The 24,093-nt window shown below is 53.1% G+C and overlaps 1 protein-coding gene across 2 annotated transcripts; it reads left to right on the top strand.

The window, feature by feature from the left end:
- The first annotated feature begins 761 nt into the window (after positions 1-761).
- Positions 762-23,726, top strand: IL17RA (interleukin 17 receptor A). 2 transcript variants are annotated; one of them, XM_005610824.4, is made up of 13 exons: positions 762-1,039; positions 10,455-10,479; positions 11,526-11,672; positions 12,485-12,597; positions 13,747-13,873; positions 15,532-15,579; positions 15,687-15,850; positions 16,555-16,638; positions 17,005-17,089; positions 17,893-17,904; positions 18,158-18,259; positions 20,170-20,211; positions 20,800-23,726. In XM_005610824.4, the coding sequence occupies exons 1-13, from the start codon at positions 884-886 to the stop codon at positions 22,293-22,295; spliced, it is 2,601 nt and encodes an 866-aa protein (XP_005610881.1). In that variant the 5' UTR covers positions 762-883; the 3' UTR covers positions 22,296-23,726. The 2 variants fall into 2 exon arrangements, with proteins under 2 accessions (XP_005610881.1, XP_070125874.1); XM_070269773.1 differs by lacking the exons at positions 762-1,039; positions 10,455-10,479; positions 12,485-12,597 and having other exon boundaries at positions 11,544-11,672.
- The last annotated feature ends 367 nt before the right edge of the window (positions 23,727-24,093 follow it).

The raw sequence follows: 24,093 nt of genomic DNA, 5'->3' as shown, positions 1-24,093 counted from the left end.
GCCTTAGACTCGATAGGGAGGGAAAGGCAGACGATGGTGGGTTTCGGACGAAGGGAGGAAGAGGATAAGAAGTGCTGTTCTCAAAGGCAGGTGTGTCGGGAGCGTGTAGGATGAACCAGAGGCCGAGGCTCGGAACCGCGATCCGCAGCAGGGACCCAGGGGAGCAAAGGCGCCGGCCTTGGGGTGGTCCCCGCAGTCGGGAGAGGAGAGGATGCAGTCAGCACACGTTCTAGAGGATGAGTCCTCAGAACCGGAGGCTAACCAGTTAGCCGATGACGGTCCTTCAGCAGACGTGGAGCAAGACCCTTGGGAAACACGGCGGTCTGGGGCGCTGTGGGGACACAAAATGGTGAGACCAGGGGCAGCCCTCAAGGAATTCAATCTCCCGGAGTTGGCGCCAGATGTGTGGGAAATGATTGCTCGCGCTCCCTCCCCCCACCCGACGAAGCCAGGCGTCGGGAGCAGGAGCTGCCGGCCTGCGCAGGAGAAAGGAGAGCCGGGACGGCAGAGAGGCCTCGGGGAGAGAGGGGTGGGAAGAAGGGACGGGGCGAAGACAGCGGACTTCGTTGAGTCTCGAGTCGGGCCTGATGTCACATGACCGAGAAGGGAAAGGAGAGGGGCAAAGGACCAAAGCCGAGTTTTCCGGCTCGACGGGCAGAGCGAGGCCGGGCTCGGCGCGCGGGGAGGGGCGCGCACCTGCGGCGGGGCGGCGGGGCGGTGCAGCCCTCGGCCCGCCCCCTCGGCCGGCCCGCCCCGGCCGGCTGGAAGCCGGAAGCGGGCGGAGCAGAGCCGACGCGGGACGTCGCGGCCCAAGGAAGCCCCCGGGCGCTCCCTGGCTGCGCCCGCGCCCCGGGCCGCGAGTCCCCCCGACGGTGCTGGGGCCATGGGGGCTCCGCGCCGCGGGCCGCCCGTCTTCCCTGGGCCCCCGCCGGGGCTGCTGCCCCTGCTCCTGCTCCTGCTCCTACTCCTGAGCGGGCTGGCCCCGGGTCGCGCCTCCCCGCGGCTCCTGGAGCACCCGGCGCCCGTCTGCTCCCAGCAGGTGAGACCCGGACGCGTCCCGGAGGCGCGGGCGCCGCGAGGATGCTGCGGTGGCGGGGGGCGGAGAGGGCCGGCGGCTGGGGACCAGGTGCCCCGGGCTGGGCGGGCAGGAAGTCTGCGCTGGGGGTCCGAGGCCTGGGCACAAAGACCTGGGAGGACCGTCGCAGCGGTGGGAGTTGCGGTGTGGACCTGGGCGGAGAGGGAGTTTGTGGGGGTAAAAGATCGCGCTGCGCGTGTTGCACAATCTGAAGTGGCCTCCTGGGCGGGAGGCGGGAGTGACACCTCCGCCGTCGCCCCAGTTTGGGGAAGGAGACCGAGGCACGGGGCCCGGCCAGAGAGGCGGGGCAGGACTGCTTGGAAGGGGAGGTGGAAGGGGGCCATCGGAGGAGCCAGGCAGGACGCGACCGGCTTCCACGCAGCGCGGCGCACAGATCCCCGGCTGTGGTCCGGCGCGAGCCCGGGAGGCCGACTCGGGCCGCGGAAGCTGCCCCTTCAAAGGAGCCCGCGAGCGCACGGCAGCCGGCCCGAGGGCGCTGTGCGGAAGGTGGGGGCCCGACGGGGCTCAGCCCTGCTCCCCAGGGAGGGACCCCGCGTTGAGGGCCGCGCCACGAGCCGGGCGGCCTGCGGGGCCAGGAGCCTGAGCGGTGAGACGCGGCCTGTAGCCGTCCTGGGACAGTTGCGCGGAGGGCGGCCGGCAGACTCGGGGCAGCTCGGTGACACCTTCCCAGAGGGGCGAAGCCCTGGGATGGGGCAGATGGTTAAGCTACCCCTCCAGCTACCCCCCGCCCCCATCCACCGCCACTCGCATCTGGGATAACAGCCGCTTTGTATCTGTCAAGTCGTACCCCGAGCGGTGCCCACAGGAAGTGACACACCCACATGTTGGGTAGTGCCCTTGTTGTGGAGGACCATCTTAAGGAAAAAAAAAAGAGAAACAACAGAACACTGTATCCGCCTCCACAGCCTCTCCGCTCTAAGCTGTCCTCTCTTTCCTCCGCTTTCTCTCTGGTTTCTTCAGTCCCCTCTCCTCCACCGCCACTGACCCTAAGGAGTAATGCTCAGATCTGAGTCAGAGGATGTGAAACAACCAGAGATATTTCTCCTTATCTAATTTTATGGACTGTTTACCAAAAGAGGGTGGAGGGTGAGTGACTGTTTAGCAGAATTTTTTTTTATGTGAATGACATTGGGAAATGACTGTGACTCCCACTTTTGGGAAAAGCGGGGACATATGCCCAGCAGACCCTTCCTGCAGACTTGCCGTGGAAGTATTCTCCCATGGATGATTCAGTGTTCGTTTTTTGACTGCCATTGGCCCGGGGCCTGCAAAATACGAGGTTCTGTTGCTAGGAACTGAAGCTGTAAAGAAACGCATCCAGGACCCCAGTGTCCAGGGACTTAAATCATCCGGGAGGGAAAAAGGCTGGAAGGTAGGTCACTATGGTGCAAGGCAGTCTGTGGCAAGTGCTTTTCGTACACCCAGTGTGTGTACAGAATTCCAGGGAAGAGAAAAACTACTTCTAGCTGGGATGTTCCTCACGGCAGAGAAGACATTTGGGCAGCCCCAAAGGATGGAGCATTCCAACTGGTGGAAAGGGGCTGAGCCAAGGCCCTTGGGTGGGCAGGATAAGGTGTGTGGCTGGAGTGGAGGTCTCTGTGGCAGGAAAGTGAGAAAAGCTAGAAAAGGAGGTAGGGACTCCATCGTGTCGTGCATGAGAGGTGGGCTAAACAGGTTTGCCTTTGATTGTTCAGTGGAAAGCTGAAAGTCAGGAGCAGGAGTGGGGCACGGGAGGATTCCAGAGCGGGCTGGGGAGAGCTGCTGTTGGGCAGATGTGTCTGCCCTCTCCTTGCTCTTCCTTCCTCCCACTTGCCTTTGCATACACCTGGCTCGCAGGCAGACAACTCATAACAACTTCCCTGCTTCATTGACTAGTTCTTTTAAAAAGAAAGAAACCACGCCCTTCAGATTTCTTTCCCGCTTCTGATGTTTTAGTAGATGCAACACGATGTGGAGAGGGAAGAAAAGCTACAAACTTGGCCTCTGAGGACCTGGAATGGCCTCCAGACTTTACCCTTACAATCTCTGCAGTGTTGGGCAGTTCAGGCTGCTCGTGCCTGGGTTTCCTCATTTCCACAATGAAAGGGCCAGGTGAGCCATCTCAAGGTGGGCCTGTGCCACTTTCCAGAGTATAAATGTCTGTCCAAAGCCCAGCTGGCTGGGGCTCCCAGTGACTCCCTCCTAGGACAGAGACAAGCCTTGCGCAGGCCTGTGCTCTGCCTAGCCCAGTGTTGTAAGCACAGATGTGGGGCCTTGATGAATATTTGTGGAGTGAAAGAACGAAGGAATGAATGAATGGATGGATGAAGAATGATTAGCTTTGCTTGAAAAGCAGTGATAAACCAAGACCAGGCGTAGCACTGTTTCCGGCTGCCCGGATTTAGCACCTCAAAACCCACATGACTCTGAGTTCCCCACAGAAATCGATCTGGAGAAACCACAGGTCACTGCATCTCCCTGGGCAGCCTTATGGTCGGCCCTTCCCCTGCTGGGCTTTCTCACTGGGCCCCGTGGCTGCAGCCCAGAGGAAAGACAGCCCCTTGGAGCTGGTCACTGAGTGTTAACACACAGTTTTATGGACAGGATGTGTGTTGTGTTACAGATTCTTTTTTTTTCCTGAGCACTTGTGTTTTTGGCTTGTAGAGCAGCTGTTTGGTTTCACGCCTATCTTCTGGTTGCCGGAAGCTCTCAGCTGTGCCACTTTCCAGAGTATACGAAGTTGTGTTACGTGGACGTTCTCGTATGCTGTGGGTGTGCAGGCCGTCAGGGTTGGGGTCACTGCTGGTAGAGGAGTGAGCAAAGTTGACAGGCTCCTTGGCCACCATTCCTGACTTCTCGCTCTGGCTGCTCACTGCCAGCCTTCTGTCTGGAGACTGTGTGACATCAGATGAAGCATGTGGCGAGGTGGTGCAGGGGCGAGGACTCCGGGCTGAGAGTCAGAAGACCCCAGCTCTGGGTCACGCTTCCCCTGTCACCCACCCTGCAGCTTTGAGTTAGTCACTCCACCGCCCCAAGTCAGTGTCCTTGTCTGTATAAGGAGGTGGTCCTCACCTCAGTGGGTTATGGAGAGAGCAGATAACGTGCTAGCTGTGCGCAGGGGCCGGACCGGGGACACTGTGGTGTCGGAGGGCATGAGGGCGCTAACGTCCACCTGCAGCTTTGTGCTGGGCTCTGTGTGGGGCTTGGCGTGTGACTTCAGTCAGTGCTCACCACAGCCTGCCAGGCTGCTGTGATTAACCTGGCTTAGAGAGGCGGGGTGATGACCCATGGCCACACAGCTAGTGAGAGCTGGGCTGAGGGTCCGTGCAGGGCTGTGTCTGTGACTTCAGAGCCCGCTCTTCCTTACCAGGCACTTGGTAACGTTCTGTTAATGCACAGAGTTGCATGTGGTCTTTTATTTCTTCCTTTTAATCTCCACCACTGTGGACAGAGAATATTAGTCTCCCTTTTTATTTAGGGAAGCCGTAAGCAGTGATTGAGAGGGTGGGTTCAGAGCAAAACTGCATGGGTTCGTGTCAGCTCTGTGGGACCTCAGGCCACTCAGCTGACCTCCCCATGCCTCAGTTTCTCATCAGTAAAAATGGGATAATAGTACTTACCTCATAGGACTGTTGTAAAGATTAAATGGGATATTAAAGTGTTAAAGATCGGGTGATGCCCAGCACAAAAGAAGAGCTCAGTAAATATTAGCTGCTGCTGTCGTCGTCTTCATCATCACGAACATTCTCCCTCTTGGACTTCTGCAGGAGGCCTAACAAAATGCCACTCACAGGCAGGCAGTTCATAAAGAATATTCTGATCCTGCTATTTTTTTAAAAAGGGCATTTGAAGTAAAGAAATTGGGGATGATTTGTTGGAGGGGAATAAAACACAATCCAAAAAAGACCCTGCATGCATTTTTTACGTTGTTAAAAACGTTACTTTAAAGTAAATTCTATCTGGGAATTAAGTCATAAGGAAAACATGTCCACTATTCCTCCCCCTAAACAAGTTAATATTTTCATTTGTTCATCTCACTTTTCAATCCTTTCATTTGTTTGGAGTAACATCATGGATAAAATTCTATCTTGTAATTAATCCTTATCAAGGTAATATATGGTGATCCTTTAAAAATGGTACTAAGATGTTTAAAAGAAAGACAGCAGAGCCCTGTCCCACCCTCACCACCCCCTAGCCTCTTCCCCCGACGTTACTTGTGTTTCTTGTAGGTATTTCTTCTGGCGTTTGCCTCCATGTTTCTAAATGGACTGCTCTTGTCATTCTTGATTTGTCGATTTTAGATGCTACCTGTTAGAATAGATGCAAATTTAAGTTGCCTACGCTCCCCTGCTCCCACTGCTTCTCCTCCCAGTCTCCCTGTTGTAGTCGTAGCACGGTGTTAGTTAAATCAGTGCTCAGTGTTTATATTGTAACAAGTAGGTAATCCTCACTGCTGAGGCAAGTGTGTGTATTTTGATTATATTTCTTTTCTGGTATAATTTCTTTTCCCCCCTGGAGATGATAATTACTTTAATTCTTCACTTCCATCGTTTTCCGTGTAACTAGTCTTAGTGTTTTCTATCAGGTTTGTCGTATGCTTTTTCGTCCAACATCAGATATTCCACCAGTTTCAGAAAACTCCCTCCTGGGGCCTGTGTTCTCCAGCTGCAGCCTGACTGACTGCTCTCTGGGCCTGTGGCACGGCTGTCACACGAGATGCCCTGTCATGACTGTAGTTCCCGTGTCCTGGGTCCTGTGTCTTCCTTCTCAGAGATGAGCTCCCCCATTTCGCTGGAACATATCCTCCTGCAATGTCCTAAGAGAAGGTATAGGGGTATGAGATAGATATATAGATATAGATATAGATATGTTACAGGTCTGAACATGTCTTTATTCTACCCTCACACTTTTTTAACAGTTTGGTTAGGTATAAAAGTCTTAGGCTAAAGATGATTGTCCCTCAGAGTTTTGTTGCCTTCCCGCAAACAGTACAGACACTGAGAAAGCTGATGCCATGCTGACTGCACTCTCTTTGTGTGGCACCCGCTGTTTCCCCCTGGAAACATGTAGGATCTTCTTGTTATTTCTGGTGTTCCAAAAGTGTCATGCCATTGCGCCTTGGTCCAGATCTCTTTTTCATCTGTTGTGCACGCCATTCAGTGGACCTTTATTGTTTGGAATTATGTGTCCTTCAGTTTGGGAATCTTTTAATTTTTTCCTCTCTATTTTCTGTGTAAGCTGCTTCTGGAAATCCAGTAAATCATACCTTGTATTTCCTGAATTGATTCTCTAAATACTGATGTATTTTCTCTCCTTTGTCTGTTTGTATTTTTTCTACTTTCAGAGAAATTTCTGGAATTTTATAGCCCAACACTTACATGAAATTTTTTGTTTTCGCGCTTCATTTTTTTCTCTGCTTATTTTTCCAGTGTCCTGTCCTTGTCATATGGCTGCAGTGACCTCTCTTATCTCTTTGAAACAATAATAATTATATTTGTTTTAATTTTACTCTGTTCACAGCATTGTCTTATTTCCTCCAAAAGCATCTTTTTAAAAAAATTGTTTGTTTTGATCTATTTTTCATAGAGGAAACCATTCTCAAATATCTCGTACTTTTTGGCTATTTTAGAATATTTTAAGAATGAAATCCTAAAAAGCTGATTGAGTGAAATTCTGTGTAGATGGGGCTCATTGATCATTGGACGTCACTGTAGGGGTCAGGCGAGTGTGGCTTGTCTGTCGGGGGCTCTCAAATGTCGACCCCTGGAGGCCTTCTCTCTGGGCCTGGCTGCCAGCGTGCTGAGGTCAGGGCAGGGCACGCAGGGCTGAGGTTCCCAGCATGCCGTGTGTCGACCTTCGCTTGACTCACTGCCCGCTTCAGGCGCGTGCTCTGAACTACCTGCGGAGCACCTGCTCCCTCTAAGACCTGCTTCTGAGACGGTTGCGCTGAGCCTTTGGCTTCTTTCCTGCCAGTCTTCCCTCTGCAGCGTTGAGACTGAAGTTCCTCCACTCGGCCTGAGCCTGCTCCTTCCACTTTGTCTTTTAAAAATTTGTTCTCATCTCTTTTCCACTGATGTTTCCTCTTTGTCCTTGAGAATTTATAAAAATTTTCCCTTTCCTATGACTTTCATATGGTTTAGGGAGGGGGAGAAGAATATATGTGTACACGGTCAACACGACATGACCTCTAATGGAATTTTTTATTCTATATCCACTTAATTGCATATTTTTCTGTTTTCTTTAAATCTTTTCCCCTTATCTTCCCTCTCTCCATCTCCTCTGCTTCCATCCTTTGCCCCCAGTAACCAGTGTATTAACAGCCTGATATATGTCTGTCCACATGTTTTTATATGCTCATACAATCATATTTAAGCGTATAGAGAGAGAGAGAGGAGGGTTTTTTCATCACTTGTTTCCATAGAAAATTGGATTATATGATAAAAAGTTCTTTGCAACTTATTTTTCTCACTCATGAACACATCCTGGGTGTCACTCTAGGCCAACAGATATCTATATAACTAATTCTTTTTAATATTTACAGAATATTCCATAGTAGATGGCAATCTGTTCAACCATTTCTGTTTTGATAGCCATTGAGATTTAAACATTATTCAGCCGTTCCTGCTTCAATATCACAGAAAAAGAGGGACAGTTAGGGGCTGGCCCCGTGGCTGAGTGGTTAAGTTCGCGCGCTCTGCTGCAGGCGGCCCAGTGTTTCGTCGGTTCGAATCCTGGGCGCGGACATGGCACTGCTCGTCAGACCACGCTGAGGCAGCGTCCCACATGCCACAACTAGAGGAACCCACAACGAAGAATACACAACTATGTACCGGGGGGCTTTGGGGAGAAAAAGGAAAAAATAAAATCTTTAAAAAAAAAAAAAAAAAAGAGGGACAGTTACCCATTTTTAAAGCTAGCATAAACTTAATTCTAAAACTTGATAAACTGTATACAAAAAGAGGAAACTATGGACCAACGTCACTTTTGAATATAAATACAAACAATTCTATATAAAATATTAGCGAATTTAATCTAGCAGAATATGCTAGCATAATGCACCATAACCAAGTAGGATTTATGCCAAGAGTGCAGAGTTGGTCCGTTATCAGCAAATCTACCAACGTAATTCATTAGATCAATAAATTAAAGGAGAAAATCTACAAAGTTATGTAAATAAATGCTAGAGAGGTATTTGATAAGGGTCAGAAGCTGTTGTAATAACAACTATAAGCAAAATAGTAATAGACAAAATTTATGTACAATGATGACTATCAAAAACCAAAACCAAAAACAGTGTTATGGTGGCATAGCAAGCTATTCCATCAATCACAGGCATTAGAAGAGGACACCCTCCAGCGTCTTTGTTAATCAACTGACCGTGTTTTCAAACCCTCCCAGCTTCCTCTCAGTCTACTGAAGACAAGAGCCTTTCATCATGCGCATCGTCTTGCAGTGGCTTCTGAGTAGCTGCCAGTGGATAATAGAGAGTTACCCAAAATGAGTGTCTGTTTTCCTTTCTAGAAGAGCTCCCCATCTCAAGGTGAAAAAACCAGTTTCTTGTCCTCTGTGCCCTGGTCCTAGGAGTTTCAGGTGGGAGAAGAAATGAGAGCGTTCAGGGAGTGATAATCTCACCATTCAGGAAAGAGAGATGCTCGTTAGAGTGAGCAGAGGCAGCTAGATGGATTTCGTTGTTGAACAAGTGAGGAGGGCCCAGAGGGCTGTGATGGCCCTAGCTGAGAACTAATCACCAGGAGCTGGATAGGATACAGAAAATCTGGACCCTGAGGGCTTATGAACTGGTGTCCCACAAAGGGAGGATACGGACCAATGGCACGCTTAGACTCGGTCCTGAGCGTGCTCCAGGATACTATCTCTACATCCACTTTGTGAATGACCCCTGGTGCCATAGTGTTTTGTCCTTCCCATCATGAACCCTGCCCCTCCGCTCCCTCTTGAGAGGAAGACAGGTGCTGACCCCAGTACCCTATTCACAGGCATATACCACATCTCTCTGCGTCCTTAACATTGTGTTTCTGGTCTGCTTCAACATCTGACTTTCTGCCCCACGTGACGTGTTTGGTCCATTTGCCAGTTAAGATAGGTGGAAACACCTGAGCCTGAGTTCTTTCCTTGCTCCACTGCCAAATGGGAATGTGTGGAGGTCACCCGTTACAATACTAGCTTCTGTTTATTGAGTACTTGCCATATGCCAAGCTCTAAAGAAGGGGAGCCAGTAGTTAAAGAGCCGCCATTGTGTGCTAGACACTGGACAAATATTGTCTCATTTAGCAGGCAGTGCGATGGTTCTCTGGGCACTGCAGCCAACGAAATTCCTCATAATGATTCTTTTAGGGCTCCTGGTGAGCTGCCTGCTGAACAGTGCAGTAGCCGTGTATTATTTTATTTAATTGTGTAAAATATGAATACATTCCCATTGTTTGAAATCTTTTGCAATACAGATACGTTAGAAGTGAAAAGTGGAAGGCTCCCTCACCCACACTACTGTGGCCAACAGCCCATCTCCTGCCCCATGATCTTTATTTATATTTGTGTCATTTAATTCTCAACAACGCTATCAAGTTGGTATTATGGTTATTCTGATTTTACAGTTAAAGAAATGGAGGCTTGGCGATGTTAGATAAAGTCACTTAGCTGGTAAGTGGTGGTGAAGCGACACCTCCGGGGGTAGGTGTGTGTGTCCAGAGCGGAGTCAGCTAGCCAAACTGAAGCTCAGTGATGCCATTTCCCTCCTGTTTGTAATTGGGGCTTCTACATTCGGCCCTCGGGATCTCCTCTGGGTTAGAGAGTCAATACAAATTGCCAGACTGGGAGGCAGTATAGTGTAATATTGGTACTTGAGTTCCTTCATTTATAAAACGGAGCCAAGGGCACTTTATCGTTAAGTGTGCTATGAGGATGAGTGAGATGATATCTATGTCACCCAGAACAGTCTGGCACACCTTCCCTGGGGGAGTTTGTCGGGACTCAGTGGATTTCCATAGCTGATCCTGTCACAGAGCCTGTAGTTTTTGTCCCCCTCCTGCAGCACTGAAACCGAAGGCTGGAAGCCTCAGGAGAGGCGGAGGCCTGTTCAGCCAGATGCCCTGAGAGAACCCTCTTTGTGGCTTTTCAAGTCGGGAAGTTCCCAGCTCACAACAGTTACTCCAAAAGTGTCAGTTCCATTTTGCCATCCACTGTGCCTGCCTCTCCTGCTCTGTGAGGAGAATGTTGTCTCCCACTCCCAAGAGTGCCCCCAGAACGTGAGAAGGGAGAGCTGTGTGCATTTCATTCTCGAGAATGAGCCGGGGAAAGCGTCTGGAGCCTGGCTTGTGAATTAAAGTTCTTTCACACTGTAATTACCTCCTCCTTGTTTCCACAGGGGCTGAACTGCACAGTCAAGAATAGTAAGTCGTCTGGTTTGTTCCACTTGTTGTTGCTTTGTCAATCAAGTGCTCACCTCGTGCTCATCTCTGACGGACGCGCTGCCACTCGCTTCTGGTGTAGGCCGAGGGTTACAGCCTGCAGCAGGAAGGATCCTTGCGAATCTAGGGTGCATGCACCTGGGCTTCCCCTCATGCGTGTTCGTCATGCAGAAGTCAGGAAGTGAGAGGCGGCACTGTCGCCAGGACTGTGAGCGCCCTCCGGGAGCTGCTCCAGCGGGTCAGCACGGTCACTGGGGGGCTGTGAGCGCCCTCCAGGAGCTGCTCCAGTGGGTCTGCACGGTCACTGGGGGGCTGTGAGCACCCTCCGGGAGCTGCTCCAGTGGGTCTGCACGGTCACTGGGGGGCTGTGAGCACCCTCCGGGAGCTGCTCCAGTGGGTCTGCACGGTCACTGGGGGGCTGTGAGCACCCTCCGGGAGCTGCTCCAGTGGGTCTGCACGGTCACTGGGGGGCTGTGAGCGCCCTCCAGGAGCTGCTCCAGTGGGTCTGCACAGTCACTGGGGGGCTGTGAGCGCCCTCCGGGAGCTGCTCCAGCGGGCCTGTGATACAGGTAGATTTGCCAGAGCTCAGCACTGGAAAGCGAGAGCCGTCTGTGGTGTTGATTTTGGTTTGTGTTTTAATGCAAGAAGGAGGCACATATTTCAAGTGTCTGTGCTCCTTAGGGACCCCTGGCATATACAAATAAAGCAACACTGTTACCTCGCCATCTCTCCTGTGCCCCCATTTCCCACCACTGCTTCATCTCACAACCAAGTCGTGTGCTTTGTCCTCTCTCTTCAAATGCCCTGTAGACTTCTGAGCTTTGCAGTGACCCCAGACAAGCATTAGAAAAGAGGAGGCTGGGTGGGGAAGCTGAGAACCCACCAAGGGTCCCAGGCTCCTGACTGTTCAAAATCCAGCTCTCTGGACCCACTGCTGGGGCATCTTGTCTGTGTGCTTGTCTCTTGCAGTTTCTTCAGTTTTTTGCAGAGCATGCAAGTCTCTGATTTCTGCTTTTCCTGGCTACCAGGCACCTGCCTGGATGACAGCTGGCTCCACCCTCCACACCTGACCCCCTCCTCCCCAAAAGACGTCCAGATCCAGCTGCACTTTGCCCACACCCAGCAAGGAGACCTGCTCCCTGTGATTCACATCGAATGGACACTGCAGACAGATGGTGAGTGGGCATGTCAGCCGGGCCCTGGGGGAGCCTGCCCACCTCCAGGTGAATCTGCAAACTAGCCCTGGCCCTCCCATCAGACTCAGAATTGGGCTCCTAGTCCCGCACTCAGACATGAGGGCCCAAATTTAGTGCTGAAAGGACCCATCATTTCATGCAGTGCATACTTTTTCAGTGTTTTAGGCATTAACGCATGATGATATCTTCTCATCCCACCATCCTTCATGAAAGGCCTTCCTTTGGCCTAAAATCTCTATCACCCTGGGGGGAAAAAGTCAAGTGGTTAATTCTCTGACTTCAGTACTAAACATTTGCTGGAAAAATGGTAACACATTTGCCAGCCTGCTTTTCCCCTTAGTTTAGGGGCTGGAACTTCTTAAAACAACATTTCCCAAAGCTTTTCAAGGGTAGACACTTGTATTACAGGATTAGAAAGATTGGGGTTAAGAAGAGCCAGCCCCAGAGGTGTGAACAGGGCCGGAGGAGTTCTCTGTAAACTGGCTGCTGCCCCCTCAAGGACGGCAATGCCCGTGTTTGATGTGCCACGTTGCTGAGGCCTTGGCCACAGATTTGCAAAGCGTTTGCCTCTAGCCCAGTGTAAAATATCTCTTGTCCTTCTCCAGCTGGGAAGTGTCTGCAAGGCTGTAGGCTGCTCAGGCCCAAGAGTGAGCTAGAAGAAACGGGAAGTGGAGGGTTGAGTAAGATGGGCAGATTTTCTCTTAACAGTGAGCAAGCATAACAGACAGGGAAGTGGCACACCCGGCGGTGTGTGGTCTGCATCTGTCTCCTCCCCTCCCTCTGACCTTCAGCCAGCATCCTGTACCTGGAGGGTGCAGAGTTATCTGTCCTGCAGCTGAGCACCAATGAACGTTTGTGTGTCACGTTTGAGTTTCTGTCCAGACTGAAGCACCATCACAAGCGGGTAAGGCCGACTCCGGAGCGGGTCACGTCCATCTGAGGACAGTGAGGAGCAGAGCATGTTTTGAAAACTTCCCAGACCTGCCTCCCCCTGCTTTTCCTTCCAACCGTACCTACCTGTTCATTGTGAAGGAAGTTGAAAGGGAAGACAGCTTGCACACCGCCCTCCACCTTTATTCATAACCGAGATCAATCTGGGCCCTGCCTCCAGCAAGGAAGACATTGTCCAGACCAGAGGACTGCGGGGGGTGGGTAAAATGTTGATTCTCCCTTAGTTCGTTTAAAGCAGTGGTTCTCAATCTACGGCCCCAGGACCAGCAGCACCAGCATCCCCTGGGAACTTGTTAGAAATGCAGGTTCTGGGCCCCACCCTACACTTCCTGAATCAGAAGCTCTGAGGGTGCTTAACAACCCCCCAGGTGATTCTGATCCAAGCTCAAGTTTGAAAACTGCTAGTTTAAATCTGCAAAACGTGGCTATTTGCATACTTCCCACCAACACAGCAGCCAAGACAGAGCCCCTCTCCCATGCTTCATGCTTCATTGGGACCAGACCTGCCGGCTGGGTGGATGGTGAGGACTAGTGGCCTAGATCTACTGAGAAGCAAAGTCAGTATCTGTAATCTGCAACAAGCAGAAAATCTCTGCACAGATTCTGTCTCTGCAGCAAAGGCTCTGTGGGCGCAGGGTGAGCGAGACTGTTTATAGTCCTCCCTCCCACTTTTGTGCTCTAGGACATTCTCACGAGATGCCTGGCTTTCCCATTTAAGAAGGAAGTCATTTAGCAAATAGTTTTTAGCTGCGGCTGGCGTGCCAGCTCCCCCAACAGCCCCAGTCCTCTGGCCCGGCTCCCTCACACCCCCTCCCGGGGTGTGAGAGGGCTGGTGGGGAGGAGGCCTCTGTTGCCTTTCCCCAGATTCTCTTGCATATGACACTGCTGTCCACTGAGGAGGCCAGGCCTAGGTTTTTAAAATAGGCAGGAAGGACCAGAGGAAACAAAAACAGAGTTACAGATGCCTCTGATTTTGCATCTTGTTGTGATCTTCCTGTTTTTGAGTGATCTTTTGGGGGCGAGTGGGGTGGGGTTTTTGGGCAAGGCGGGTGAGAGGTGTGTGTGTGACCTGTCCAACCTCCGCCTCCTCCCTTCTTTTCAGTGGCGTTTTACCTTCGCTCACTTTGTGGTAGAGCCTGGCCAGGAGTACGAGGTGACCGTCCACCACCTGCCCAAGCCTTTCCCTCACGGGGACCCAAACCACCAGTCCAGGAACTTCCTCGTGCCTGGTAAGAGCGCCCTCCCACCAGTCCAGGAACTTCCTCGTGCCTGGTAAGAGCGCCCTCCCAGGCCATTGCCTGACCACTCGGCTCTGCAGAAGAAACCAGCAGGTGGCTCGTCTGCCCCTCTGCTTGGCTGGACGGTGGCTGCCGTTGTGTGCGTGTGGCGTATCCACAGAACAAACCCATGCCAGGGGTGGGAGCTCTTCGGGGCACGGCTGCAGCCTCTGCTGCCTAAAGGCAGAGCTGGTTCCCTGTTGGCACAAACGGTGGGTATTGGGCTAAGACCCCAGGCGTTCTCTGGCAGCTGGAGTCCCTCCCTCCGTCTAGAGGAGCACGCTTCCTGCCCAGAAAGTACCGGGAAGACAAGCCACGCTCGGAAGAGTTGTAACCCTGCTCCCAACCGAGTTCCAGCGCTCATCACCTTGTCCTTCGCTTTTTATCCGTCATCCTGCCTGCATGTATCTAACGCCGTCCCACGTATGACGCCGTCTCCCCTCCCCTCTAATCCGTCCTGCCTGTGAGCACTGCCAGCATCACCCTCTAAACACTTTTTATGTGTGTGCACCTTCGGTTCTCCGTCCTCCCCGGAATCTCGGCCATAGCCTGCAGTAGTTCTCATCGCTCAAAGTCAGCCACATCTGGACCCCCAGCCTGTTCATGCGGTCTCCAGAACCCCACAAATCACTTTGCATATGGTGATCACAAAGTGCTTGTTGAGGATGGTGATGGCCTTCTTCATCCCTGGAGCAGCCCCACCCCCCCCACACACACACTATCTGCTTACCCTGCTTTATTTTTCTTCATGTTACTCATCTCTCCTGGCATTTTACTGTCATGATATAATTATGACAGCGTGTCATGCTGTTTGCTTGTTTTTGTTGGTCTCTTCGACTGGAATGTGATCTCCGGGGTGGGGACTGTGTCTTATTCACCACCGGATTGCCAGTGCCTCAAACAGTGCCTGGCACGTAGTGGGTACTACATAAGTATTTGTTGAGTGAGCGAATCTCTCAGTCCCCTCCCCTGTTCCTAAAGTGGACTGACTCAGTGCCTGTCATTCCTCTGCGACTCATACCTGTCACATGTCTTCTTAAACCAAAGCGAAAATGTTAGAGTCAGGGAAGTTGGGGGAGGGGATCAAGAAGATAACTGGAGCAAAAGTCCTTAAGGTGGTGCCTGGACCAGCAACATCATCCAGTTACCTGGGAGCGTGTTGAAAGTGCAGCTTCTCAGGACCTACCCCAACCTGCTGAATCAGAAACTACTGATGATGATACACACAAAAGTTTGAGAAATGTTGCCATGGAGAAACAAAGTGCTTCTCCCCGTGTGAAAAGGCAGAGGCAGCCCTGGAGAGGAAGCTGCGGTGGGGAGAGAAGGAACTGGAGTGGACCGAGGCCCTCGGCCACCCAAAGCAAGCTCAGGAGGAATACACTTGAATCTGGAATGTTCCCTGAGAGAGGAGAGATGAGACAAGCAGTCAGCCCTCAGTTCTCTGGGACCCCTGGCCAGTAGCAGTGGGCCAGTCCTAGAGCTTGCTTTGAAGGGGCCATCTTTGAACAGGCTCCCCAGAAGGGAAAAAGCAGTTATCACTTGTGTCAGGAGTCTGGAAGCCAAGTTTCTAAGGCAGACACTTAACGGTTTCACTTTTTTCTGGGCCGCAGACTGCATGGACCCCAGGATGAGGATAACCACGCCGTGTGTGAGCTCAGGTAACTGCGCTGGGCGGGCTGGGCGAGAGTGCTCTCCCTGGTTGCAGGCACACCACGTGCGTGCAAGCCCTCTCCTCACTTGCACCCTCCCTCTGTGCCCTGGGCAGGCAGCCTGTGGGATCCCAACATCACTGTGGAGACCCTGGAGGCCCACCGGCTACGGGTGGACTTCACCCTGTGGAATGAATCTGCCCGTTACCAGATCCTGCTGAGCAGCTTTCCACACATGGAGAACCAGAGCTGCTTTGATGACGTACAGAATATACTCAAGGTGACTCTCTGCCACCTTCTTACCCCTCTAGCAGCTCAGAACCACCTCTCCACACCTCCAGTCTCCCTGACTGTCCTGCCAGAACTGCGGTTCGAGGAGCTCAGCACTCAGTACTGTGCTCGGTCAGTACTGACCCCGGGCTGCTGCTCTTCTCCTTTCCTGTGCTGTGAGCTGATGCCTAGTGGGTCCTCTTGCTCCTACAGCTGATCCTACATCTGACGGGCTGGAGTTGGTCTCTGCCTACGCCCTACCCAGGCCTTCTTGTTCTCCCCACCCCACGTTCTCCCCTATTCTCTGTTTTGCTTTGTTTATTCCACTTATTCCAAAAATCATTTGAAGATTTGAAAAATGTGGAAATTAAGACAAAGGGGAAGTATAGGTGGAGAAATAAGATGAAGCCAGGGTGCAGTTAGTGCAGAAAATGTGTGCTGTGCTGCCGGACGTGAGCACAGAGTTGTCTCTGTGATCCTGGCAGCCAAAGCAGAGAGGGGACTGCTGGTCACCAGATGTGTTCATGAGTTAACAACAAAGCTGTGCCCCAGGGACGTGTAGCTTCTCCCAGAACCGAAACCCGAGGAGCAGTTGTCCCTGTGGCCCTCCCGAGGGTGAGCGGGACAGCAGTGGGCAGCGTTCTCTCAGCTTCCTTGGCGGACGCGGCAGGTTCTCATTCAGCCAGTCGTCCGCATCCACCCCTCTCTCCTCAGCACACACCAGAGGCTTCCCACCAGCGGGCCAACATCACGCTCACCCTATCCGACTTTAATTGGTGCTGCCGCCACCACGTGCAGGTGGGTGAATGTGGTATGGACAGGTGTGGGAGGGCACAGGTGGCCATTTCTGCTAGATGGGCAAGGAGAGGAGGAGGGCAGCTCGTGGACCGGTGCTCTCTCCGAGGACCCAGCCCGCTGCTGTCTGGTATTCCCTGCCTGACGAGGCATCAGCTGCCTTCGCCAGCCGTGCCCTCCCAGCCCCATCTGGCAGGGGTGCTTTGAGCCCCTCTTGCTGATGGGCGATCTGGAGATTCTGCAGTAGCCAACTCAGGTCTCTGACTCTCAAATAGCCTGTGCTGGCGAGAAAGCCTCTGTGTGGGCTGGGGGCCTACGTCTCCTCCGCGTCTCAGAGTCCTGCTCTCTCCGCTCTTCCTGCCCTCACAGATCCAGCCCTTCTTCAGCAGCTGTCTGAACGACTGCCTCAGACACACTGTAACCGTACCCTGCCCGGAAATTCCAGATACTCCAGGTAGGAAGCCTATGGCTGTCCTGGGATGTAGTTGCGGGTGAGAATGGATAACAGTCAACAGCTTGAGCTGAACCCTGCCCTGGTCCTAAGGGTGGGTGCAGAGTGTAATTTAACTTGGAGTTATTCAGGCCTGCAGTGTGGGGCTTTAGAGAGACACTCTACTGGGTTGGACTCTTGACTGCCTTTCACTAGTGTAGCCCCAGACAAAGTACTTAACCTTTCTGATCCTCAAATTCCATGACTGGGAAAATGAGGGTTGTTATCATCATAGAGTTGCAGTTTTGCACCACTTAGCCAAGCGCTGTAGCATGTCGTCGATTTCCAATCCTCACAAACTGTGAGTCATAGTACTATGAAGGGAGACTCTCTCCCCCAGGTTCATAGATGAGGAGACTGAGGCAGAGAGATGTTACATAACTTGTCCCAGATCACACACCAAGGAAGTGGCAGAGGCCTGGTTTCTGGCCTGAGCCCATGAGAGTCGGCAGCCCCTCCCTCCCCCTGTACTGCCTCCCACTTCTGGTTCAGAAGCCTTCTGCAGCCCGACGTGTGGCCACAGCCAAGTGCCGATCAGTGACAGAGATTGCACTGGCCTGGATGAGAGCCCTGGCCTCCCAGGTGGGAGCGGGCGTCCCTTATTAGACTAACTTGTTTCACGGCAATGGTTTCATTATGTTGAACTCGTACCTAAAGTGCTCGGGGTAGGGTCAGGGTCATCTGCAGGCCCCCAGTGATGTCAGTGACGATTTTTGTGATTACTGCTAATGATTAAGAATACTGTTTTGCCTTTGTTCTCATTGCAGACTCGACTGCAGGTAAGTCCAGCTCGCCTTCCCATAGTGCTGCAGGAGTCCTCAGGGGCCACGTGGGAAGTCCCTGACCATGCCTTGTACGGAGCCGGGCAGACAAGGCTGGGCCAAGAGGCAGCCCAGGGGTGGGTGAGACGGTCAGCATGCCATGATGTGGGCCAGAGAGGACAGCCCAGGGCCAGCCATGGGCCCCGGGACCTCAGTGTTGGCAGAGCAGGCCTCCCCTGCCATGTCACTCGTGCTGTTCTGCTTGCCACAGACTATATGCCGCTGTGGGTGTACGGGTTCATCACGGGCCTCGTCGTCCTGCTGGTGGCTTCCGTCATCCTGCTGGTCGTCTGCATGGCCTGGAGGCTGCCTGGTAAGTGCAGGGGCTGTGGGAGCCAGTCCTGGGGCTTTCCCCTCTGTTCCTCTTTCTCCCCATGTCCCCTCTTCCCCCTCCATTCTCTGCGAGACTGTGCTCAGAGGGGACCCTTCAATTCCAGCCCTTCAACCTCAACCTAAGTACAGACATTGCGCCTCTTAGGCCTCGCCTTGGTTGTCAAGAACTCAGAGCCTACAGTCAGGCTGACCTGGGCCCAAATACCAGCTCCACCACTTACTATCTGGGCAAATTACTTAATTCTCTGAGCCCCAGGTTCCTCTTCTGTAAAATGGAAATTATAGTGATACCCACATCGTAAAATGGTTGTAAGGATTAAGTGAAATAGTGCCTCTGAATTTTGCACATGATACGTGCTCAGTATATATTGGCCACAATTGTATCTATTGCTACTAAAATTAGTCTTATTAAAATCAACAGGCTGGAAGCAGCTGGGGAGTCCCTGCATCAGAAGTGACTAGCCAGGCAGGTGGAGCAGCCTGAGCGGCGCCCTCCTGCAGCCCCTAGGCTTGTGCATGTGAGGCGAGCAGAGCAGCCAGGGGCAGCACAATGTGCTAGAGGAGGCTCGGGTAGACCCAGAACCCACGGGGGTGGACCCAGCTCTGCCTCATGGGTTTGCAGGCTTAGGAAGTTGCTTCCCAAACCTTGGACTTGGTTTTCTGCTCTGTAAGGCGGGATAAGAGCGCCTCCCTGTCAGGGCTGTGGTGAAGATCAAATGGTAGTGCTGACAAAGGTGCTTGCTGGTGGATGTTAATAATGTCGCTGCCCTCTCTCCCTGCAGCCCTCTCTGGCCAGGTCCTAAGCAGGAGAGAACATGGGTCTTCGGCTTAGGGGCCGGCCTCCCCTGCCCCTCCACGACCCTAGGCTGTTTCCTCAGTGACCTGGACTGTCGTTTCCACACTCACAGGCTTGTCAGGATCAGCTATTCGCCATTATTAATTATTGTACATGGAAAGAACCACACGCCAGCCACGCAAAGATCTAGTGGGAGGGCCCTTCCCCAGGGGACTACTCACATCTCTACAGGGCTTGAGAAACCATCGAGTCCTCTGGAGGTGTCTGGGGGCTTTTTGTTTCGTTTCTGCCGCTGCACTTCTGGCCTTTCCCCGAAGCGCCCCACGCTGCAGGGTGAAGGCAAGGACAGGAGACACCTCGCTCGTGGTTTGACTGTCTTTTGACAGTTCTGGGAAGAGGCCGAGGGGGTGGGGATTGAGATTGGGGTTCCAGTGTCATCCTCGGCCATCTGTGGGTTCCGTTCCCCCGTCCATGTCCCCAAGGACTTGACTCATGCACCAGTTTCCTTCGTCGCATCTCTGAGGGGAGCCGTTCGTTCCCCTTCCTCACCTCCCGAAAAATACCAGGAGGAAATGTTGTCAGCAGGCCTGGTGGGGGCTGCTTCTAGAGATGTCTTGTAAGATTTTGCCTCCTGAAGTGGGGAGTCTGCTTGGGGGTGGCCAATCTGGGGGGATGGAGGGCACAGAACTGTGGTGAGGTGCCGGCATGGACCCCCAGTCAGCATCCCGGGGGCCCCACTGGGTGGGTGTGTGGAATCGTTGCCCCCAGCTGACTGAGCACGTCCAATGTGCTGGGCACTCCACATGAAATCCCCTAACACACCCATTTCACAGAGGAGGAGACTGAGCTTCAGAGGGTGAGTAACCTTCCCAGCTCACAGCTCGCAGTGGCCGACCCGGGATCCGCACCGGACCTACTCCATGGTGCATCTCCCTGCAAAGGCCCGGAGGTGTCTGGGAGCCACTGCCTCGGGCGCCCTCCCTGTCGTGGGCCCTGGGTCAGGACTGGAGCAGTGCTCCCGTCAGATGCCCCTGTGAGCTGGGCCCTATTTCTCTTCCAAAAGAGCCACTCTGATGTATTTCTTTTCTTTCTAGGGTCTCATCATGAAAAATACGGTAATGACACCAAAAACACAGGTGAGTATTTGTGGTTGGATGGGCTGGGTTGGGGTGTGTTTTAAAGCTGTGGTGGAGATTCTCTTGAGATGCTTGGGGGGCAGCCTTCTGCAGTGCGACCCTGAGTCCCTTCAGGGGACCTCGCCTCCAGAGGACCCGCCTCCAGCACCCCAGATGGAAGGGACTTCAAATGGCAAGGCTGGGCTAACATTTTTTTAATCACTTACGAAGGGAAGGGAGGCGTACCGTATTTTGTGAAAAGAAGTCCTCCCTGTAACAGATATTTCTATTCCATAGGCAGGCCTTTGTGCCTTTTTTCCTTTTTTAATTAAAATAATTAGAGTAAAGGCCAGAGGCCAGTTAAGAAGATGAGAGAGAGAGATTCTTTTTCCAGAAGGCACCAGACTGTTTTTTTAGCAAAACAGATGAAACAGCAATATTCGGCTTCTTCCAAGGCCCCAGTGCATTTCTTGGGCAAGAGAGCCAAGCTCCACCTGGCCAGGTCCCTCCCAGGTCGGCCAGTGGGGGGTGCTGCCCTCGGCCTTGGTGTGAGGATCCATGCAGGCACACACCTAAACCTGCGGGCTTGGCTCCCCTTGTTTCCCTCAGAAGTCCTGCCTGCTGCCGGCCTGACTCCCCCACCCCTGAAGCCCAGGAAGGTCTGGATTGTCTACTCCGCCGACCACCCCCTCTATGTGGATGTGGTCCTAAAGTTTGCCCAGTTCCTGCTCACCGTCTGCGGCACTGAAGTGGCCCTCGACCTGCTGGAGGAACAGGTTATCTCAGAGGTGGGCGTCATGACCTGGGTGGGCCGCCAGAAGCAGGAAATGGTGGAGAGCAACTCCAAGATCATCATCCTGTGCTCCCGAGGCACCCAGGCCAAGTGGCAAGCCATCCTGGGCTGGGAGGAACCCGCCATCCAGCTTCGGTGTGACCACTGGAAGCCCGCCGGGGACCTTTTCACGGCGGCCATGAACATGATCCTACCAGACTTCAAGAAGCCAGCCTGCTTTGGCACCTACATCGTCTGCTACTTCAGTGACATCAGTGGTGAGAGTGATATCCCTGACCTCTTCAACATCACCCCCAGGTACCCACTCATGGACAAGTTTGAGGAGGTGTACTTCCGGATCCAGGACCTGGAGATGTTTGAACCTGGCCGGATGCACCGTGTTGGGGTGCTCGCAGGTGAAAATTACCTGCAGAACCCCAGCGGCTGGCAGCTCAGGGAAGCTGTGGAGAGGTTCCGGGAGTGGCAGGCTCAGTGGCCTGACTGGTTTGAGCGTGAGAACCTTTGCCTGGCAGATGACCAGGACCTCCCATCCCTGGACGAAGAGGTGTTTGAAGAGCCACTGCTGCCACCGAGAGGAGGGATCATCAAGCAAAAGCCTCTGGTGCGGGAGCCTGCCTCTGAGGGCTGCCTGGTGCTAGATCTGCTTGTCGGTGAGGAAGGAAGAGGAATGTCAAGGCTGGAACCTCAGCTTCAGCCCCAGGGGGAGCTGGCAGCCCAGACCCTGCAAACTACAGTGGTCCCTGTGAAGATCCCTCCAGCTCAGGCAGTGGAACCCGTCCCTGGAGCTGTGGAGGGCCACGCAGCCAGCCGGTTCGCCGTGGTGGAGGGTCAGGAGGCCTGCCCACTGCTGGAGGGCTGTGGCCCCCAGCGGAACAGTGTCCTCCTCCCTGACTCAGAGGACCTGCCTCTCTACAGCACCCCACCGGCGTCACCCGACCACCTCCCAGAGGACGTGAGGGAGCAGCTTGAAGACTTGATGTTCTCACTCTTCCAGCAGAGTCTGAGCTGCCAGGCCCAGGAGCGGTGGAGGAGGCCAGCCGTGGCCCTGCAAGGCCCACACACACCCTGCGAGGAGGGCCAGCGGCAGTCCGTGCAGTCAGACCAGGGCTATATCTCCAGGAGCTCCCCGCAGCCGCCCGACGGACTTACAGAGATGGAGGACGACGGAGAGCAGGACCTGGGAAAGTCGGCTGAGCCACTCTCTCCTGAGGACCTGGAGAGCCTGAGAAGCCTTCAGCAACAGCTTTTCTTCCAGGAGCTTCGGAAGAACTCTGGCTGGGACAGTGTGGAGCCAGAGACGCCGGCCTTGTAGGGGCCTCCCAGACCCAGAGCACTGAGAGAAGGGTGTGTGTGTGTTCATGGGTACACACGTGTGTCTGTAGATGTATATACGTTCGTGTGTGAGCTGTGTACCTTTAAAATGTAGACATCTTGATTCTGATCCCAGGGTATCCCCCTTAACTTTTCTTTCTCTGACCATCTGGTCATCTTCTGTCCCCACAAGAATCCACAGCTCATTCCCAGGAGCTGATGACACAGTGTCCCTAAGTCCCCATCATTCATTCATTCATTCAGCTTTATTTTGCACCTACTACATGGCAGGCATCTGAGATGGAAAGATAAATTACACTGGGCACGGCCCTGGCCACCAAGGAGCTTAATATTTAGTGAGAGCAGCAGATTAGACAGAGGATGGTCATGCAAGATGTAAGGGCTGAATGGAAGCCCACCCAGGGCTCTGAAAACACCCCAAAGGGGCCCCTGGCCCAGGGAGAAATTCCTGGAGGAGGTCATGTAGGAGCTGAAGAAGCTGGTTTGCTGGGCCAAGACCTTGTAGTGGGGCAGGCAGCAGTCCCAGGAGAGGGAGGAGCAGCCTGTGGCGAGGGCTGGGAGCGGAGTGGGGAGCTGCAGCTGAGCCTGGAGCGGAAGGAGCCAGAGCCCAGCTGGGAAGACCTTGTGGCCAGGCTGGGAGGCGGGCCGTCAGCCCAAAGGCCTGGGACTCCTTTAATAGGATGAGCTGTGGCCCTGCAGAGCAGAAGGCTGAGGGCCACACGTACCAGAAGCCACCTCGGATCGTTTTTGGAAAGAGACAAGATAGAAATGTATGATGTGAAACCTAACAGCCTTCAGCAGGGAGAAAACTCAAATCCTAAGCTCACGTTTTGGCAGTCAGTCAATGGGAGAGCTCCAGCAAAGCGTTCTTCAGGGGCTGCCTGGCTGAGTCCCTGGGCTCTGGAAGCACAGGAACTGGGAGCCCTCAGCTCCACACGGTGGTCCGATGCAGGGTGAGTTGAGTGTGGGATATGGAGGGCCCGCAGCAGGGTGGGGAGGCGGGGCGGAGTGGGAGTGGGAGGGCAATGAGGACCTGGCAGGCGCATTGACGAGAGAGGAGAGTGTGTCACTCTGCACTTAGAGGTCTGTGGTTCAAAGACATTTGAGGAGAGATGGTAAGGCTCAGTGTTGGAAGGAGTTGTCCCTGAAGTGCCTCCTTGGGAGAGACTGAAGTCTTCTGTCTATCTGGGCGTCCCAAAGAGCACGCTGGGATGCCGTCTTCCCTTGGAATTGAATGTCCTCCGTTGTCTATACCTGAGTCCTTAACTATAGCTCCAGGTTTCAACAAGCAGGAGAGGATTCTGAAATGTGATGGGACACCACCTGTCAGGGGTGTACATGTGTGCACGCATACACACACACATACATATATGTGAAAGATTATCAATAAAAGAATGAATGAATTTGTTAACTCTGGGAAGATTTCCTGGTGCTTATTTTGAGTCATATGTTACTATAGGTCAAGAAGTTCCTAGCTCTAGAGTTCTTTCTCGTATTGAAGTTTTTCCTAATAGCAGCAGGGCTGTCAAGGCCTAGGTCCCAGACAGGGTGTGGCTATAAACTGGAGGTCTGTGTCCCCCACAAATTCTTATGTTGACATTTAATCCCCAGTGTGAGAGTATTGAAGGTGGAGCCTCTGGGAGATGATGAGGTCCTGATGGTGGAGCCTCACGAATGGGATTAGTGCCCCTGGGAAGGAGGTTTCCTCCGCCCTTCCACCAGGTGAGGACAAGTGAAATGGTCGTCTGTGAAGCAGGAAGCAGGTTCTTCCCAGACGC

The sequence above is a fragment of the Equus caballus genome, chromosome 6 (assembly GCF_041296265.1).
Source record: "Equus caballus isolate H_3958 breed thoroughbred chromosome 6, TB-T2T, whole genome shotgun sequence".
Taxonomy (NCBI): Eukaryota; Metazoa; Chordata; class Mammalia; order Perissodactyla; family Equidae; genus Equus; species Equus caballus.
This window is presented reverse-complemented; position numbering and strand designations above follow the sequence as displayed.

Excerpts from the sequence above, each read along its gene's own strand:
- IL17RA (XM_005610824.4), top strand. The coding sequence starts at position 884 with ATGGGGGCTCCGCGCCGCGGGCCGCCCGTCTTCCCTGGGCCCCCGCCG. Across the intron at positions 1,040-10,454 it reads CGCCCGTCTGCTCCCAGCAG|GGGCTGAACTGCACAGTCAA; the intron begins GTGAGACCCGGA and ends TTGTTTCCACAG. Across the intron at positions 12,598-13,746 it reads TGAAGCACCATCACAAGCGG|TGGCGTTTTACCTTCGCTCA; the intron begins GTAAGGCCGACT and ends CCTTCTTTTCAG.